The sequence below is a fragment of the Erythrolamprus reginae genome, chromosome Z (assembly GCF_031021105.1).
Source record: "Erythrolamprus reginae isolate rEryReg1 chromosome Z, rEryReg1.hap1, whole genome shotgun sequence".
Taxonomy (NCBI): Eukaryota; Metazoa; Chordata; class Lepidosauria; order Squamata; family Dipsadidae; genus Erythrolamprus; species Erythrolamprus reginae.
The window spans coordinates 8,338,744-8,359,198 of record NC_091963.1 but is presented as its reverse complement, the minus strand read 5'-3'; the positions used below and the strand labels follow the sequence as shown (position 1 = coordinate 8,359,198).

The following is a 20,455-nucleotide window of genomic DNA, read 5'->3' as shown; positions in this document are numbered from 1 at the left end:
GGATTTCAACTCCCAGAATTCCTCAGCCAACAAAGCGGCGAGTTGAAGTCCACAAATCCACTTAAAGTGGTCAAGTTTGGAGACCAATGGTGGGATTCAATTTTTTTTAACTACCGGTTCTGTGGGCTTGGTGTGGGTTGGTGGGCGTGGCAGGGGGAGGGATATTATAAAATCTCCCATTTCCTCCCAATCCGCTGGGACTTGGGAGGTAGAGAATAGATGCAGGGTGGTATTTACCAGTTTTCTGAACTATCTATCTATCTATCTATCTATCTATCTATCTATCTATCTATCTATCTATCTATCTATCTATTTGATTTTTATGCCGCCCTTCTCCTTAGACTCAGGGCGGCTTACAACATGTTAGCAATAGCACTTTTTAACAGAGCTAGGCTATTGCCCCCACAATCCGGGTCCTCATTTTACCCACCTCGGAAAGATGGAAGGCTGAGTCAACCTTGAGCCGGTGATGAAATTTGAACCGCTGACCTTCAGATCTACAAGTCAGCTCCAGTGGCCTGCCGTAGAGCACTCTACCTGATACGCCACCCCGGCTTGACTACTCAAAATTTCCGCTATTGGTTCTCCAGAACTGGTCAGAACCTGCTGAAACCCACCTCTGTTGGAGAACTTTAAAAAAAGTTATATGAGCCAGCTGTCTTTTGCATGGGGCATTTTCCACACATTTGCTGCTTTTGGACCTGGGCGAACTATGCTGCTTCTTAAAGTTCAGCAAAATGGGCTGGAAAGCATAAGCCCATAGCATTTAATTTAGGTTCCTGTGAATTTATGTGCGAGGAAATATATTGCTCCAATAAATGGCTCAATGGAGTCAGAGGTCGCCCCGCAATGAGATGAGAACGCTCTTTCTCCTGGCAGGATAGTCCTCCTGAGAGATACCTGGCCAATGTATAATGGAAAATAACACTCCATTCAGCCGGATTCACGTTCTGCGGTAGTTATGACTACCCTGCATGAATCCAGCATTATATTTACAAAGAGGAGAGAGAAGAGAGTAGACCGGGCTTTCTTACGGGCGGCTGTATTTTTGATCTTATTAAATCCTATCTGGGTTTACTTACTTTAAATGTCTTCGAAAGGGTAGCTTTCCTATTTTCACACGCTCTAGATGCTCTTCGGCCTGCAGGTCCCAGAATCCTTAGCCCCCAGCTTGGAGAAAATTATGGAACACGTTGTCTCAGCGTGGGGTAAGATTGGCGTAGCTCTTCTGGGTTCTGAGCGCTGCAGATTGACAGGCCTGGTAGATGAGTAGTATTATCACAAGAGATTGCTACACTGAACCACAGTGCCCCAGTTGTTAGAGTGCAGTACTGCAGGCTATTTCTGCTGCCTACAATTTGACACTTCGAATCTCCCTATTGGGGGCAATAGGCGGAGTCCGTAAACCACTTAGAGAAGACTGGAAAGCACTGTGAAGCGGTATATACATCCAAGTGCTATTGACTTATGACCACAATTGAACCCATATTCCATTGTTAAGTGAGACAGTTGTTAAGTAAGTTTTCTCCCTATTTTTTTTATTTATTGATTTGATTTGATTTGATTTGATTTGATTTGATTTGTATGCCGCCCCTCTCCGTAGAGTCGGGGCGGCTCACAGCAATAATAAACAATATATAACAAATCTAATAATTTAAAAGAAACAATAAAAGCCCCATTATTAAAAACAAACATACACACAAGCATACCATACATAAACTGTATAGGCCCGGGGGAGATGTTTCAATTCCCCCATGCCTGACGGCAAAGGTGGGTTTTAAGGAGTTTACGAAAGGCGAGGAAGGTGGGGGCAATTCTAATCTCTGGGGGGAGCTGGTTCCAGAGGGTCGGGGCCGCCACAGAGAAGGCTCTTCCCCTGGGTCCTGCCAAACGGCGTTGTTTAGTTGACGGGACCTGGAGAAGGCCAACTATGTGGGACCTAATCGGTCACCGGGATTCGTGCGGCAGAAGGCGGTCCCGGAGATATTCTGGCCCGGTGCCATGAAGGTTTTACCAACTTTCTTGCCACAGTTGTCAAGTTACTAACATAATTTGTCTTGCCCCAATGACTTTGCTTGTGAGAAGGACGCAAAAGGATGAAACTTGGAGCAGAGGAATTAGAAAAAAAGAAACCGGGGCACCACAAAGGCCCCTGAGCAAAAGTCACCGGAAACGTCTAGAGTTCCCTAACTTCTTCCTCTATTTTGTTTTGGTTTTATTCAAGGTTATTATACAGGCCAGTTCTTGGAATTTTCCAGTTGCCTCAAGATACTTCTGTGGTCCCTGAAATAGAATTAGAACCCAACAGACTAGAGGAAGCTAACCCTCAAAATATAATGGCTGGGGAGGGTGGCTTTTAAAATGCTTTCCTGGAATGTGAAAACCGAAGGCACCCAAGTCATCTCTTTATGGGCTTTGGCTTCTTCTTCCCCTCTTGAACTATTTCAGGAATCTGTTGGCTTCCTTCTGGGGCCCTGAAGGAGAATGAGGTCTTGCAAAGGCTTCCTGATTTCCCCATGCCAATCTCCTTTGAAAGACAGACACAACAACTTGTGTCCTTTGTTTTCTTGTTAGCTGAAGGTTAATTTCACTTCAAAGCCAGGGGGGGGGGAGATGCGAGGAAGCTTGGGAATAGCTCTCCCCTTTGTAGGAAATGAGCTTCAGTGAGAGGAGGCACTTTGCGCAGTGTTATGAGATGTTTCCTAAAAAGTCCAAGTGGTTTAGATCAGTGTTTTTCAACCAGTGTGCCGTGGCACACTAGTGTGCCGCGAGACATGGTCAGGTGTGCCGCGAAGCTCAGAGAAAGAAAACAAGAGAGAGAGAAAGAAAGAGAGAGAGAAAGAGAAAGCAAGCAAGAGAGAAAGAAAGCAAGAGAGAAAGCAAGCAAGAGAGAGAAAGAAAGAGAGAGAGCAAGAGAGAGAGAGAAAGAAAGCAAGAGAGAGAGAGAAAGAGAGGGAGGGAAGGTGGGAGAGAGAAAGACATAGAGGGAGGTAGGGAGGGAGAGAGAAAGAGAGCAAAAAAGAGGAAAGAAGGAAGAGAGAAAGAAAGAGGGATGGAGAGAGAAAAAAAAGAGGAAGGGAGAGAAAGAGGGAGAGAGAAATAGAGTGAAAGGGAGGAAGAGAGAGAATTTTTTTGTCCAATATTTTTTTAGCTACCCCCCCACTCAATGTGCCCCATGGTTTTGTAAATGTAAAAAATGTGCCACAGCTCAAAAAAGATTGAAAATCACTGGTTTAGATTATGGAAACATTAGAGAGAGAGAGAGAGTTCATCGTTTTTATGGCTCTGTTGTTCTTTAAAAAGGAACCCATTTAAGGTCACTCACTCCCACCAATATGTAGGGCTGAAAAGGAGAAATTGGTTTTGTAAACAGCATTCCAAAACTCCCTTGGCCTTTTTTTTTTTTTAAATGTTTTCCACCAGTTTTTTGGCAGGGACCCTGGAAAGAAATTGACTTCCCTCTCCAGTTTGAGGGGGAAAGGACAGGATACGACTTATCTCCTTGAGTTTTCTGCTAGATTTCGGAAGGAAGAACATCTAGGTATCTTGGTGTTTAAATAATGGTAGAATCTTCTTTGGATTTTTTTAAGACCTTGATCGAAATAGGGGCTGTTGTGATTCAGCCTGAGGCTGCTCAGGGACCAGCTGTGTCTCTGCTGGCTCCATGCTCGGGGGAGGATGACAGCGCAGAGGAGGGGGCTGAACAGTCGGATGGGGGAGAGGAAAATCAGGAATGGGATGAAGGAGAACAGCATGAGAGCCCCAGGGGGGGGGGGGCTCTCCCCAGCCAGTAGCTTGGAGTCATTAGGTGATGACGCACAAGCTGTCATTGACATGAGACAGCGACGTTCAGAGCAACGAAAGGAGCAGTTAAAGAGATATTTTCACCATTGAAGTAGAAACAGCTGGGTTTGGGTGTGGTCCTCATCAGCAGGGTTTAAAAGGCAGGCAAGGCCTTGAAGCCATGTGGAGTGTTATCAGTTTGGAGTTGCGTTATCCTGTCTTGTTTCTCGGCGTCTCTGTTCCTGGCTTGTGGCCCAGCAGCTTTGGAAGACCCGTGGGAGGTATAGGTCTGCTATCTACAGCTTTGGCTTTGCAGCAAGAATTCTGTATTGCTTCATGGACTTTTGGCCTTCATGGATATATCTGAAGTTACAGCATTTTCCTGTTTGTAAGGACATTTTCTGTTACCTGTGTTTTTCTTGGATTTTATAAAACTGCCTTTGCCTTTTACCAGTGTGTCTGGCTTCTCTTTTTGGGTTGGTATTGGCTTCTGGAGTGACCCAGACAGAACAGGGGCAAAATATTTATTTGGGTCTCAAGTGTTCGTCACACTGTATCCTGTGACAGGCTCACAGATTAACTTCCATTGATTTATTTGAAGTGAGAGGCTGGAGACAAATGTGTTTGGGGAAACCCAAACTACTGAAATAACTCTTTTAAAAGTTATGTTTTTCATTGATCTTTACTCAAAAACTCTAGTTGTCATGACCATTAAATGGGTGAAATGAGACAACCATTTTTGATCTAAAATACCTCTTTTGAGCTAACTTACAAAGCTTTAATTTTCAGCTAAACCCATGACTCCCGTGGGAATGAAATTTGGGGAGGTTGTGGCTTGTCAAGCGCTACTGACTGCTGATGTGTCTAACTGGGTTGCTACTGCAGTCACACGATCTTCATTTTCAATGTTTCATGGCAGTTTCCCAGGCAATCACGCAATCCCTTGCTCCCTACCCTGCCCAGTAGCAGCCACTTACCAGCCTGCTGGAAAGGGAAGGGGAGATTTCCATTTCTGCCTTCCAGATTGCCACCAAGCGTCTCACTGGGGAAACCAGCAGGAAGTTGGGTGACACTCTTTGCTCTTCCTGCTTTTTTGCCCATCTTTCTGTTTCTACTATGAACGCTTGGCTCTTCTCATCAAGGCTGTTGATTCCAGAAGAAAGCCTGCACATCTTTTGATAATACTTGGACAATCATTTGTCTGGAATGGAAAAGGGAAGTGATGGCGAAGCTTTTTTTCCTTGGGTGCCGAAAGAACGTGGGCGCTTACTATCGCACATGCGCGAGTGCCTACACCCATAATTCAATGCCTGGGGAGGGCGAAAACAGGTTCCCCCGCTGCAGAGGTCCTCTGGAGACTGGATATGGCCTGTTTCCCAACTTCTGGTGGGCCCAGTAGGCTTGTGTTTTGCCTTTCCAGGCTCCAAAGGCTTCCCTGGAGCCGGGGGAGGGTAAAACACCCTCCCCCATCCCTCCGGAGCCTCTGGAAGCCAAAAACGCCCTCCCAGAGCCTCTGTGTGAGCCTAAAATCAGCTGGCCGACACACATGCAGGTTTGAGCCGATCTAGGGCAATAGCTCGTGTGCCAGCAGATAGGGCTCTGCGTATCACCTGTGGCACCCGTGCCTTACGTTCGTCATCACTGGCATAGGGGGTCCTGCTTGAGCAGGGGGTCGCCTAGAAGACCTCCCAGGTCCCTTTGAAGGCAAAGTGGATAAAGAAAAGACCTGGTCATGGCTTACAAGTGGAACACTCAAAAAGGAGACAGAAGGACTAATACTGGCGGCACAAGAGCAGGCCATTAGAACAAATGCTGTCAAAGCCAGAATTGAAAAATCAACAGACGATCCAAAGTGCAGACTCTGTAAAGAAACAGATGAAACAATCGATCACATACTCAGCTGCTGCAAAAAGATCGCACAGATTGACTACAAGCATAGACATGATGCTGTTGCACAGATGATCCACTGGAACTTGTGCCGGAACTACCATTTACCAGTGGCAAAGAACTGGTGGGATCATAAGCATAGTTCCCTCTAAGCTGAGCAGTGAGCAATCGCTCACTTAAAAATCATCATCAACTCAGAGTTTTCCAAACCTGCCCAGAAGCCGAGAGGGAAAGAGTGAGAGGGAAGGAGAGAGAGAGGAAGAGAGAGAAACAGATAGAAAAAAGAGAGGAAGGAAAAGAGAAAGAAAAAGAATGGGAGTAAGGAAGAGAGAAAGAAAATCAAAATCTAGTTTGAAACTAGCTCAACTATTTAAGTGGCATTTTGATATTGATAGAGTTGCCCTATTATGAGCTCACTGTTATAGACACACAGTACAGTATTTTATTTTGAAATTCTCTGAGGCAAAACAGGGTGGGTTTTTTATTAATTTGTTTGTTTGTTTGTTTATTTATTTATTTCATATTTCTGTGCCGCCCAGTCCCAAAGGGACTGCCGCTCAGACACTATACTTTTCCGCCCACCCCCCAAAAAAATTAGAGGGAACACTGATCATAAGCCCGAAATAGTGGTTGAAAATGAGCAAGCAAAACTACTGTGGGACTTCCGACTTCCGACTGACCGAATTCTGAAGCATAACACACCAGACATCCTGATTGTGGAGAAAAAGAAAGCATGGATCATCGACATCGCAATCCCAGGAGACAGCAGAATTGAGGAGAAGCAGTTAGAGAAATTAGTGAAATACGAAGATCTAAAAATCGAGCTGCAACGACTCTGGCATAAGCCCATGAAAGTGGTCCCAGTGGTACTTGGCACGCTGGGCGCAGTGCCAAAGGATCTCAGCGGACATTTGAAAACCGTCAGAATTGACAAAATCTCCATCTGTCAATTGCAAAAGGCCGCTTTACTGGGATCGGCAAACATAATTCGCCGCTACATCACGCAGTCCTAGGTGCTTGGGAAGCGCCCGACTGCTGATGAAATACGAAATCCATCATAGTGATCTCGTTTGATGTGTTGTATTGATATAATATTATAATAATAATAATAATAATAATAATAATAATAATAATAATAATAATAATAATGAAATTAAGATTGTACAAGTGTCTTGTCACTCTAGTCAAGAATGGTTGGCCTCTTCTGTCATGAAGAATTTGTCATCTTTAATTCTTTCCCCCACCCCCTTGCTGCCAAATTTTTTAGTGTATCTGCAGTTCAGTTTCATCTGTGGATTAAAAATTCCCTGAAGATTTTTTCCCCCCAGCACTGGGAACCGTGCTCCCCTGTGGGGCTGTTGTAGATGCATTTATCACTGTTTTTGTGAATATAGAAACATTAAATATATGTGTCTTGTTAGCAATTATGATCCTCAGAGCAAATGCATTGGGGATTCCAATAAATCAAGGGAAATAATGATATTTGATTCGCTGGAGAGATCTCACTCCATAGCTACCCTGCATACATAATCAATGTTCTACCCTGTTTCCCCGATAGTAAGACACCCCCGATTGTAAGACGTATCGGGGGTTTCAGGGGGGTCGGCTAATATAAGCCGTACCCCGAAAGTAAGACATATGTCTTACTTTTGGGGAAACACGGGGGTATTGCCGCCTCCCTCTCATCTAGCTGCGCGCTGCCTCCTGCCCACGCCTGCGCCGTCCCCCTCTCCATACGTCGCCGCATCTGCCACCTCCCTCTGATCTTAAGGAGCGCCGCCTCCTGCCCACTTCCGTGCCGCCCCCCCTCCATACGTCACCGCGTCTGCCGCCTCCGTCTGTTCAGGTTGTTAATAAATGTTAATTTTATGGTTAAAACAAAAAATTGACAATTTTTTTTCCAATATAAGACATACCCTGAAAGTAAGACATAGTGGGGCTTTTGGGGATAAAAAGAAAGTAAGACACTGTCTTATTTTCGGGGAAACACGGTAATGGATGTTTAGATTTAAGTGCAATTTTTTAAGATAAAAAAGGGGATACAAAATTAGGGTGCATATGAGTGAACCAGAGATTCACAAATATAATTAACCGTCTACATGCCAAATTGACTCTTAGCAACCACATAGATTTTTCTGGGTGTTGTTCTCTCTCCAACGTGGTCCTTCAGCTCTTCCAAGATGCATTCATCACTACCATACCTGAGTCTGTGCACCTTTACCTGCTTGCCTTCTTGGTGTCTTTGCATCTTAGAACCGGGGTGGCACAGTGGTTAGAGTGCAGCACTGCAGGCTACTTTAGCTAACTGCTAGCTGTAGCTCAGCAGTTCAAATCACACCACTGGCTCAAGGTTGACTCAGCCTTCCATCTTTCCGAGGTGGGTAAAATGAGGGCCCAGATTGGTGGGGGGCAATGTGCTGATTCTGTAAACCGCTTAGAGTGGGCTGTAAAAGCACTATGAGGTGGTATATAAGTCTTAGTGCTATAATGCTACCTTTCTGTGCATCAAAGAGTTCCCAGTGCTGGGGAAAAAAATCTTCAGGGAATTTTTAATCCACAGATGACTTAGAAACATAGAAACATGGAAGACTGACGGCAGAAAAAGACCTCCTGGTCCATCTAGTCTGCCCTTATACTATTTCCTGTATTTTATCTTACAATGGATATATGTTTATCCCAGGCATGTTTAAATTCAGTTACTGTGGATTTACCAACCACGTCTGCTGGAAGTTTGTTCCAAGGATCTACTACTCTTTCAATAAAATATATTTTCTCATGTTGCTTTTGATCTTTCCCCCAACTAACTTCAGATTGTGCCCCCTTGTTCTTGTGTTCACTTTCCTATTAAAAACACTTCCCTCCTGAACCTTATTTAACCCTTTAACATATTTAAATGTTTTGATCATGTCCCCCCTTTTCCTTCTGTCCTCCAGACTATACAGATTGAGTTCATTAAGTCTTTCCTGATGCGTTTTATACTTAAGACCTTCCACCATTCTTGTAGCCCGTCTTTGGAACCGTTCAATTTTGTCAATATCTTTTTGTAGGTGAGGTCTCCAGAACTGAACACAGTATTCCAAATGTGGTCTCACCAGCACTCTATATAAGGGGATCACAATCTCCCTCTTCCTGCTTGTTATACCTCTAGCTATGCAGCCAAGCATCCTATTTGCTTTTCCTACCGCCCGACCACACTGCTCACCCATTTTGAGACTGTCAGAAATCACTACCCCTAAATCCTTCTCTTCTGAAGTTTTTGCCAACACAGAACTGCCAATGCAATACTCAGATTGAGGATTCCTTTTCCCCAAGTGCATTGACCATTTCTCTAGTCAAGCTAAATCATTTACCATATTACAGACCCCTCCAGGAATATCAACCCTATTGCACACTTAGAGTCATCGGCAAATAGGCAAACCTTCCCTACCAAACCTTCCCCTATGTCACTCACAAACATATTAAAAAGAATAGGACCCAGAACAGACCCTTGTGGCACACCGCTTGTAACCTGTTCATCAAAGAGTTAAGCCTTGAACTAGTGGGAAGGTATTGACATAAAAATATTATATCTCTGAAAAATTAACTTTTCTGTTTAAATCAAGGTGTGTGTTGGACCTTGCTTTTCCTTTCTCATTGATATGCTAGTAGCCATAGTTAAGATTTACTAAGAGAATAGGGCATCTTTAACTGAGGGTTTCCATTCCAGGGTTTCTTAGGCACCTTTCTTAATATATTTGGATCCAGATGTGCAGAAAACTTCATAACAATGTTTGACACAATCGGTCTTGAGAGTCCCAAGATTCTGCCTTAATCTGCCAAGAGGATGGATGAACAATTTAAATTGTTCAGCCAGCAAGGAGGTACCAATGGTGAAAAACAAATCTAATTTAGTTCTTAGGCGCCTTGATTTACCTGAAGTTTGCCCTTGTGAACTTAACCTTCTCTTGCCTACTTATTTGGTATTGCATTCAGTCCCGGCTCATCCTTTAGTCCGGTGATTTAGAGTTATGGTGCTTGAAAATGTCAAGAAGGACCAACAGGAGGATATTGAAAGGGGAGAGTAGCAATCTTAGCTCAGCACCCTTTGAAGCAGATTTAGAGTATCTGATAAGCTGCTTTAAGGCATCAGTAAGTAAGTGACGTCTGACCTGAAATGATTCTACTTAGGTTTTAAAAACTGTATATCTGTAATTTTTTTTTCACTCTTGTGGATAACCCCCCCCCCCAACCACTTGTTTTTAATAAAGCAATTGTGCAGTCTCCGCTTTGAAGGAAGGCTTATGGATTTCAGAGATTTGTCCCTTGTAAGTAGAGACTTATGACCTTTTCTCTCTTACCTGTTTAATAGATTTATAATGTTTATATCTGAAAACATACAGAGATATTTCCCAAAGTGAGAGTTATGGCAGTGAGTGTCAGGTCTGGGATTAGGAACAAAGGAATCCATCTGACATGTGGAAGGACTTTGGGCCAAATTGCTCTTTTCCTTCCCGCCTACCTTGTATGGTTGTTGTTTGGACAAAAGACTTCCTTTGATTGCTTGGAGAAAAGGATACTGTAGGGAAAATAACATATCCCATGTGGTATCTTTAAACCTCTACAGCGGGATATAAAACTAAATCCAACAGCCATGAGGTTGATGAAAGAACTATCCACTCCAGTACCACAACTTTGTTGTTCATCCATCCAACTATTCATGACATTTTGAACCAATTCCTCAGCCAAAAAGCAAGTTTAGGTATGATCAATGGGGAGGAAAAAGCAGGTTTGGCCCCGGCCCTCTGGAACCAACTCCCCCCAGAGATTAGAATTGCCCCCACCCTCCTTGCCTTTCGCAAGCTCCTTAAAACCCACCTCTGCCATCAGGCATGGGGGAACTGAGATATTCTTTCCCCCTAGGCCTTTACAATTTATGCATGGTATGTTTGTTTGTATGTATGCTTGGTCTTACAATAAGTTTTTTTTTTAGCTGTTTTAGTATTGGATTTACATGCTGTTTTTTATTACTGTTGTTAGCCACCCCGAGTCTACGTAGAGGGGCAGCATACAAATCAAACAAACAAACAAACAAACAAATAAATAAATATTGCATATCAGAATTCAAAGGTAAAGTCTCCCACATTTATTTTCTACTAACTCTCTCTCAGTTCGATGATGGATTGTTAACCAGGGAGAAAATGGGTACAGTATTTGCAATTTCTTTCCAAGGAGGAATGAATTTTGGCAAACCCAGATGAAAGAAATACGGTGGCGTCTTTAGCCCCGAGTTGACCAGAGGTCTCTCTTTTTACCTCCTCTCTATTAGCGGATAGCCTTCTTTCAAATTCGAACCATATTCCAAAATAAACCCCAGAAAAATGACGAAGGAATTCACTGACCATAAATTAGAAAAACAACAAGTTTATTAGTTGGGAAAATATGGGAAGCTTTTTTTAAAAAAAGGCAAGCCAGGTTCCAGGGTAATGATTGAGAGTGCATACAGAAATATTGTGTTCTGTCTGCAAAAATGGAATTGTTTTTTCAACAGTATAATAGGTACAAGAATAGATTAGAACTTGGCTGTAGGAACTGGAGTACTCAAAGGTAGCTATGAAAACATCTGTTCATCACCTGTGAATTCTTGGATGTTATTCTTAAACAGGCTGTTAAGTGTTTTGCAACTTTGAGGTGTGGATGTCCAATCCCAGAATTCCTCAGCTGGCTTACTGGCTGTGGAGACTTGGGAGTTCAAATCCACGTAGTTTGACGCCATCAGGAAATAAACAAATCAGTGCCTTTCATTCAAGGCAGGCAAAATTGTTAATCCATGTGTTTATTTCAGTACGTTTTTCAACACAGTGGTTTGGGGCAACATAATTTGGCCTACCCCTTCCTCCCTAAACATAATGCTATAAAGTGCTCCTTTGTACCTGATGGAGGGATGAAAAGAGGGAGGAGGGGAAAGAAATAAGGAAAAGAGAATGGGAAAGAGAAGGGAGGGAGAAAGGAGGAACAAGAGTGAATGAGGAAGGAAGGGAGGAAGAAAAAAGGGAGGGGAAGGATGAAAAGTAAGTGGAAAAGTGGAGGGGGAAAGCAAAAGGAAGAAAAGAGAAAAGGAAAGAAAAGAAAGAAAAAGAAAGAAGGGAAGAAATAATGAAGAAAAATCTGGTGTGAGCAAATTTTACATTTTACTGCACATCCTTTAAAACAGTGATTTTCAACCTTTTTTGAGCCACGGCACATTTTTTACATTTACAAAACCATGGGGCACATTGGAGGGGGAGGGGCTAAAAAAAGTTTGGACAAAAAAATTCTCTCTTCCTCCCTTTCGCTCTATTTTTCTCTCCCCCTTTCTCTCCCTCTTTTTTTCTCTCTCTCCATCCCTCTTTCTTTCTCTTTTCCTTCTTTCCTCTTTTTTGCTCTTTCTCTCTCCCTCCCTACTTCCTTCTATGTCTTTCTCTCTCTCTTTCTTTCTTTCTTTCTCTCTCTTGCTCTCTCTTGCTTTCTTTCTCTCTTGTTCTTTCTCTCTCTCTTGCTTTCTTTCTTTCTCTCTTGCTTGCTTTGTCTCGTTTTCTTTCTCTCTCTCTTGCTCTTTCTTTCTCTTGTTTTCTTTCTCTCTCTGAGCTTCGCGGCACACCTGACCATGCCTCGCGGCACACTAGTGTGCCGCGGCACACTGGTTGAAAAACACTGCTTTAAAACATTCCCCATGGGTTTGCCCAATCTCTGAAAGTTTCATTGAATCCTTCTATGGCAAATCTCCTTTGTTCACATGGCCCATCTGATCACTAAATTGAGGAATCTGTGGGAGTTTCTCTTATCTTTCTGCAAAGCAGAAGTTGAAGTGTTGTGTTAAGAAACAAAGTTACCGATAGTTGAAAACAATTGCTTTGACTTTTGAAGCATTCTCCCAGCATCAAAGTTACAAACACTTACAGAATGCAACAGTTCCTATATTTTCCTTTTTTTTAAAAAAGCAATTGCTACATTTCATCCATGAAAAGACAAAAGATTTCCTCCTCCAGAATGCTATAAACCTTTCTTACAGTCATGATTATCTTCTACCAGATTAAGTTGATCTAACTTAGAACATGTTTTTACCTCTCCAGTATTTTAAACCATGTATTTTATTATTGATTGATTGATTGATTGATTGATTGATTGATTGGATTTGTTTGCCACCCCTCTCCGTAGACTCGGGGCAGCTAACAACAATGCTAAAAACAACATGTAACAATCCAATCCAATTCTAAAATAACTAAAAAAAACCTTATTATAAAAACCAAACATAACCATGCGTAAATTGTAAAGGCCTAGGGGGAAAGAGTATCTCAGTTCCCCCATGCCTGACGGCAGAGGTGGGTTTTAAGAAGCTTACGAAAGGCGAGGAGGGTGGGGGCAACTCTAATCTCTGGGGGGAGTTGATTCCAAAGGGCCGGGGCCGCCACAGAGAAGGCTCTTCCCCTGGGTCCCGCCAAACAACATTGTTTAGTTGACAGGACCTGGAGAAGGCCCACTCTGTGGGACCTAACTGGTCGCTGGGATTCGTGCAGCAGAAGGCGGTCCCTGAGATAATCTGGTCCGGTGCCATGAAGGGCTTTATAGGTCATAACTAACACTTTGAATTGTGACCGGAAACTGATCGGCAACCAATGCAGACTGCGGAGTGTTGGTGTAACATGGGCATATTTGGGGAAGCCCATGACTGCTCTCGCAGCTGCATTCTGCACGATCTGAAATTTTTGAACTTTTTTCAAAGGTAGCCCCATGTAGAGAGCATTGCAGTAGTCGAGCCTCGAGGTGATGAGGGCATGAGTGACTATGAGCAATGACTCCCTGTCCAAATAGGGCCGCAACTGGTGCACCAGGCAAACCTGGGCAAACGCCCCCCCTCGCCACAGCTGAAAGATGTTTCTCTATTATCAGGTTAAAACAATAAATGTAATAAGAATCTTATCCTCTTTAAATATTTTTGGTCTCTTAATTGAGAGGGATTGGAAATAGATAAATAGATGATAAATAAGTAGACAGACAGATGAATTCTTTCTTCTTGCCATGTATGTTCATTTTTGATACCAAGATAAAGCTTGTTGTGATCATTATCGATTCCTGACTTTTTCCCCCCATTTCAGACGACCTCTTCTCTTTATACATGCCCAATTTCTACATAAGGTGGAGTTATATCTGCTTTCATAATAAAACATCCTGTTTTGTTACAGATTGCAAGAGTAAAAAAAAGTTTAATATTGTCAACATTTCCACTAACCAACTTTATTAATCTTCAAAACTATCGACACAATTTTGAAACTGCAATTATTTGGCTGTTTCAGTACAGTTGCAAATTGTTAACAATACAGTAAATCCTGCTACCAATAGGAACATGCTCACTGATCAATCAGCAAAATATGAAATTGTCTTTATTTATTTTATTTATTTATTTATTAGATTTGTATGCCGCCCCTCTCCGAAGACTCGGATTTAAAACTGCTTAACTAGTCCAACTTAAAACAAGCAGTACAGAATATAGTTTTATTATCACGATAATTATATATATTTGCTAATTGCAGGAAAATAAACTTGCGTCGCGATTACCAAGCCTAAAATAATGTGAGCATTGTCATTTAAAGATATGTCCCTGTATTAGATCAGTGGATGAAAAAATGAGCACCCAATATGCCCCTTTTGTTAAATAATGAGGAATGCCAGCCGATCGAGAGATCTGATAGACCTTACAAAGATCAATACTCTATTTCTTAGCCATTTGAATTGTGCTTTGGAAATCTAAGGAAATTGAGCATTGGATGCCTTCGATGAGATGAAAAGGGCCTTGAAATAGATGAAACCACAGAAAGCAAACACAGAGATGCAATGTAATCTCTCATTTAGTTTTATATTCATCCAAGAAACCTTAGGACATTGTGGGACATCATTGTCAGTTGAGGGTTGCGCAATCTTCATTTCCCAACTAATTGGCAAAAATTGTTGTATAAATGTGGGAAAGCCAACCTTCTGGCCCTTGAGAAATGAATTGACTGGGGGGGGGAAACCACAACAGAGGTGTTTTTTTGTAAAAAAAAAAAAACCACAACCAACACTTAGGCACAGAATACTAAGTTGCAAATGACGAGAAGTGAGTTCTCGGACGTCATTCTATTCTGGAGAAAACCTCTCCATCATCTGTTTCACATTTTTATTTCCACCACTGTGGCCTTCTCTTCTAAAAGAAATTTTATGTGTGGTCCCCGACCACCAAAACCTTGTCCTCTTCTGGTACCAAGCCGAGGCAGATGTGTTGGGTTTTGTGCAAGCAACATCACCAGTCCTTTTGGTTTCCCAGACCCATTATCCGCTAATTTTGTTGATTTTGTGATGATCTGACATTCCAAGTGTCCTTTGCCTCTGATGAAGGCCGTCACAACTTTGAAAAATTGGTTGTAAGTAGCTCTGGTGTAACTTCAAATTGGTCACGAAGTGAGGACTTTCTGTATGCGCAAACTCTGGAAGTAGACGATCTAATTTTTTACAGGTTTCGAAGCATGGTCATCCAGTAACTTTGATAGCAGTAGTGAGGATGCTGGGTGTCCTGGAAGGTTTGAGTGGTCCACCTTTTGAGAGATCCTTGGTGCTCTCTGAGCTTGGTTCTTTTCTTTCAGACATTTCATTACCAAATTAGACAACATCATCCATGCTAGTGGGGAGTGGACTTTGGTCTCGTTTTATATTCTATTTATGCATTTTGGGGAATGTAGAAACAGAAGACTGACGGCAGAAAAAGACCTCATGGTCCATCTAGTCTGCCCTTATACTATTTTCTGTATTTTATCTTAGGATGGATATATGTTTATCCCAGGCATGTTTAAATTCAGTTACTGTGGATTTACCAACCACGTCTGCTGGAAGTTTGTTCCAAGGATCTACATCTCTTTCAGTAAAATAATATTTTCTCATGTTGCTTCTGATCTTTTCCCCAAATAACTTCAGATTGTGTCCCCTTGTTCTTGTGTTCACTTTCCTATTAAAAACACTTCCCTCCTGAACCTTATTTAACCCTTTAACATATTTAAATGTTTTGATCATGTCCCCCCTTTTCCTTCTGTCCTCCAGACTATACAGGTTGAGTTCATTCTTTCCTGATACGTTTTATGCTTAAGACCTTCCACCATGTAAGAAATATAGATAGTAACCTTACTCAACCTGGTGTCTTTCAGATGTTCTGGGCTACAAGTATTACCATCCCTGGTCAACATGATCAACGACCAGCCTTCATTGTTGTTCTTCCCCACAATATGACCATTAATGTTAGATTCTCCTGCATCTTCCTCCAGGATCTGGCCAGGGAGAGGTGGAGACCAGAGAATGCACTTATTACAATGCCAACTGGGAAGTGGAGAAGACGAACCAGAGTGGAGTGGAGCGCTGTGAAGGTGAAAAAGACAAGCGCCTGCATTGCTATGCGTCGTGGAGAAACAACTCTGGGTCCATCGAACTAGTGAAGAAAGGATGTTGGCTCGATGACTTCAATTGCTATGACAGGTAAGGCCGAAGAGGTAGGAATTCCTCTTTTCATGAAATAAGAGACATTGCCCTAAATTCCGGTTTAATGGTGAGCATCCCAGGAATGGACTCAGATCGGCTGTCCAGCCAGGGAATCTTGGCTCCGTGGTTCATATTCTTAATGTAAACAACTGTCGGGCGCAAATAACCAGCAGCATTCCCTACAGTTCAGAGCACAAGAGTTTATTACTGCTATCTAAAGGAAGAATGTGGTCCACTAATTGAAAAGTTAAATTGGCTAGATTCAATGGAATTCACAAGAGTGGGGTGGGGGGCTGAACTTGGATCAGCAGAGCTACATCGCCTTCAATCTGATCTAAATGTAGTTCCTAAAATATGTCCTACCGGTCAGTGAGTACTTCAGCTTCAACCGCAACAACACAGGTGCACAAAATAGATTCAAACTAAATTTAAATATCAGTGAGGCAGAGTGAGTGGGGGCATTGAAAGTCTTATAGTAGCCAAACTGTAAAAGCCACCCATTTGAATTTCATTCTTCTTGATTCTTAAGGTAGGGATTTGCAAAGCAGATTTCATGGATATTAATGAGTATGTTAATTGTTTTTAATACAGTGGTACCTCAACATACGAACCCCTCGTCTTACGAACAACTCGTGATACGAACCCGGGGTTCAGAAAATTTTTGCCTCTTCTTACAAACTTTTTTCGAGTTACGAACCGGCGTTCGGAGACTGCTGGGAAGCCGCGCGGCTGTTTTAAAAGGTGACAGCCGGGCGGCGGGGCTTCCCAGAAGCCTCCCGAACGCCGGTTCGTAACTCGAAAAACGTTCGTAAGAAGAGGCAAAATTTTTCTGAACCCCGGGTTCGGTTCGGGAGGTTGCTGGGAAGCCCCCCAGGCCGGCTGTGACCTTTTAAAACAGCTGCGCCGCTTCCCAGCAGTCGCCGAAAGCCGTTTTTTTGCGGGGGGTTTTTTGGTTGCACGGATTAATTGACTTTACATTGTTTCCTATGGGAAACAATCTTTCGTCTTACGAACCTTTCGTCTTACGAACCTCCTCCTTGCACCAATTAAGTTCGTATCATGAGGTATTACTGTATTGTATACCGAGCAGAACTGCTATGGAGTCAGGCAGCGATTGGGGTGACTGGGGCAGTGAACAAAATTCAAAATAAAATTTTAAAAAAATGCAGTAAGTTGATTTATTGATGAAAAGTGTTCGGAAACTTCAGATCGTGCAGAACGCAGCCGCGAGAGCCGTCGTGGGGCTTTCAAGATTCCCCCATGTTTCTTCAACATTCCGTGGCTTGCATTGGCTGCTGATCAGTTTCCGGTCACAATTCAAAGTGTTGGTCATGACCTTTAAAGCCCTACATGGCATTGGACCAGAGTACCTCGGGAACCGCCTGCTACCGCACAAATTCCAGCGACCGATAAGGTCCCACAGAGTTGGCCTTCTCCGGGTCCCGTCGACTAAACAATGTCGTTTGGCGGGCCCCAGGGGAAGAGCCTTCTCTGTGGCGGCCCCGGCCCTCTGGAACCAACTCCCCCCGGAGATTAGAACTGCCCCCACCCTCCCTGTGTTTCGTAAACTACTCAAGACTCACTTATGCCGCCAGGCATGGGGGAGTTGAGATATTCCTTCCCCCTAGGCCATTACAAGTTATGCCTGGTATGTCTGTGTGTATGTTTGGTTTTATAATAAGGGTTTTTAGTTGTTTTATTAATTGGATTGTTACATGCTGTTTTTTTATCATTGTTGTTAGCCGCCCCGAGTCTGCGGAGAGGGGCGGCATACAAATCCAATAAATAAATAAATAAATAAATATCCCCTCAAGTCATTTTTGAATTCTAGCAACCCCAAAAATCGATCTAACCAAAAATTTAAATACACAAGCAACAATAATCCATACACCAAGAATGCTCTTTAACCAAGGAAAGCCAGCTAGATGACTTAGGGCTAATCATGAAGAGGTTGTGAGTTCTAGTCTCACTTTAGGCATGAAAGACGGGTGGCTGACCATGAGCCAATCATTCCCTTTCAGTCCAAAGTATCTCACAGGGTTTTGTTGTGAGGAAAGTAGGAGGAGGTTTACTCCACTGCCTTATTTACAAAAATAATTTTAATTAATAAAATTAATAAATAAAGATCTAAACAAACAGGTCCCTTCGCACACCCAGACTTGGGCACAGGGTCAGGGCTTTACAAAAGGCCAGCAAAATTGACACCATTCTGGTAAAATATCCAATTCCATCCTCATATTAACCTCTTCAAGCCCCCATTTCCCCACGGTTGTACAGGTAATCCTCGACTTACAACGGTTCACTTAGTGACCGTTTGAAGTTACAACAGCCCTGAAGAAAAAAATGACTTATGATGATTGCAGCATCTCTCTTGGTCATGTGATCAGAATCAAGATGCTTGGAAACTGACTTGTATTTATGGCTGTTGCAGGGTCCCAGGGTCATGTGATCCTCCTTTTATGACTTCCTGACGAGCAAAGTCGACGAAGAAGTCAGATTCACTTAACAACCCTGTCGCTGACTTAGCAACAGTGGCAAGGAAGGTTGTAAAACGGGGCAAAACTCACTTAACGAATGTCTCGCTTAGCAACAATAAATGTTTCAAGTTTCAAGTTTTATTGGATTTATATGCCGCCCCTCTCCGAAAACTCGGGGCGGCTAACAACAATCATAAACAATGTACAATAAAATCCAATACTAAAAGCAAATTAAAACCCCTTAATATATAAAAAACCAAACATACCTACAAGCATACCATATAAACAGTTGTAACGGCCGAGGGGGAGAAAACTCTTAATTCCCCCATGCCTGGCGACAGAGGTGGGTTTTAAGTAGCTTACGAAAGGCAAGGAGGGTGGGGGCAATTCTGATCTCTGGGGGGAGTTGGTTCCAGAGGGCCGGGGCCGCCACAGAGAAGGCTCTTCCCCTGGGTCCCGCCAAGTGGCATTGTTTAGTTGACGGGACCCGGAGAAGACCCACTCTGTGGGACCTAACTGGCCGCTGGGATTCGTGCGGCAGAAGGCGGTCCCTGAGGTAATCTGGTCCAGTGCCATGAAGGGCTTTATAGGTCATAACCAACACTTTGAATTGTGACCGGAAACTGATCGTCAACCAATGTAGACTGCGGAGTGTTGGTGTAACATGGGCATATTTGGAAAAGCCCATGATTGCTCTCGCAGCTGCATTCTGCACGATCTGAAGTTTCCGAACACTTTTCAAAGGTAGCCCCATGTAGAGAGCATTACAGTAGTCGAACCTCGAGGTGATGAGGGCATGAGTGACTGTGAGCAGTGACTCCCAGTCCAGATAGGGACGCAACTGATGCACCAGGCGAACCTGGGCAAACGCCCCCCTCGCCACAGCTGAAAGATGTTTCTCTAATGTGAGCTGTGGATCGAGGAGGACGCCCAAGTTGCGAACCCTCTCTGAGGGGGGTCAATGATTCTCCCTTCCTTCAGGGTGATGGACGGACAGATGGAATTGTCCTTGGGAGGCAAGACCCACAGCCACTCCGTCTTGTCTGGGTTGAGTTTGAGTTTGTTGACACCCATCCAGGCCCCAACAGCCTCCAGGCACCGGCACATCACTTCCACTGCTTCGCTGACTGGACATGGTGGGCTTCTTTGCGGTCGTAAGTTGAGGACTAGCTCTACTAGCTAGAGCTTCTGCAAATCATAGTTCAACAATGACTGGGGAGGAATGGTTCCACTATTCCTACCCACCCACCCACCCTCCAAGCCCTGAAATGCCCCTACCTTCCTTCACCCACCTTAAGAAGGTATTCAATCCTGTGAAAGGGCTATTTTCACAGAGCTACTTTGAGGAGTGGGAAGACTGTCGGTCATGCTGACTTCAATTTAAGGCCTGTACATTAGGTCAACAATTGCCTGGTTTTTCATGTAATTGTAGAATCCAGTAAAGTAAAAAAAATAATCTGCTAGGTGTTTTTCACACAATAAAAACCCAGTCCTTTTCCCAGCCTGCTCAAGAGAATATCCTGTACGTGGCAAACCATGGTTCCCTTGTTTGCTTGTTTTCTGTAGAAAAAGGAGAAAATGAATAATTTGGAGTGAGAAAAACAAGCTTAAGGTCAAGGGCAAAAATGACTGGAACCGTGGACCTGTTTTTCAGCAACTGCTGCCCATTAATTGCCCATTTCAGGATGGCCATAGAATCCATCCGCCTTCTGTTCGTTTTTGTTTCGGTGGTGTCGGCTAAACCACTCAGCTGTATTCCTCTTAAATGCACTTAGCTGGTTTTCTCCTAGGTC

General features: G+C 43.3%; 1 protein-coding gene across 10 annotated transcripts in view; it reads left to right on the top strand.

The window, feature by feature from the left end:
- The window catches only part of ACVR2B (activin A receptor type 2B), a 127,958-nt gene that overhangs the window by 71,015 nt on the left and 36,488 nt on the right, over positions 1 to 20,455 (top strand). For all 10 annotated transcript variants that reach the window (XM_070727812.1, XM_070727811.1, XM_070727809.1 and 7 more), the window contains exon 2: positions 15,975 to 16,182. In XM_070727812.1, the coding sequence (XP_070583913.1) occupies positions 15,975 to 16,182 (208 nt within the window). The remainder of the gene's footprint in view (positions 1 to 15,974; positions 16,183 to 20,455) is intronic.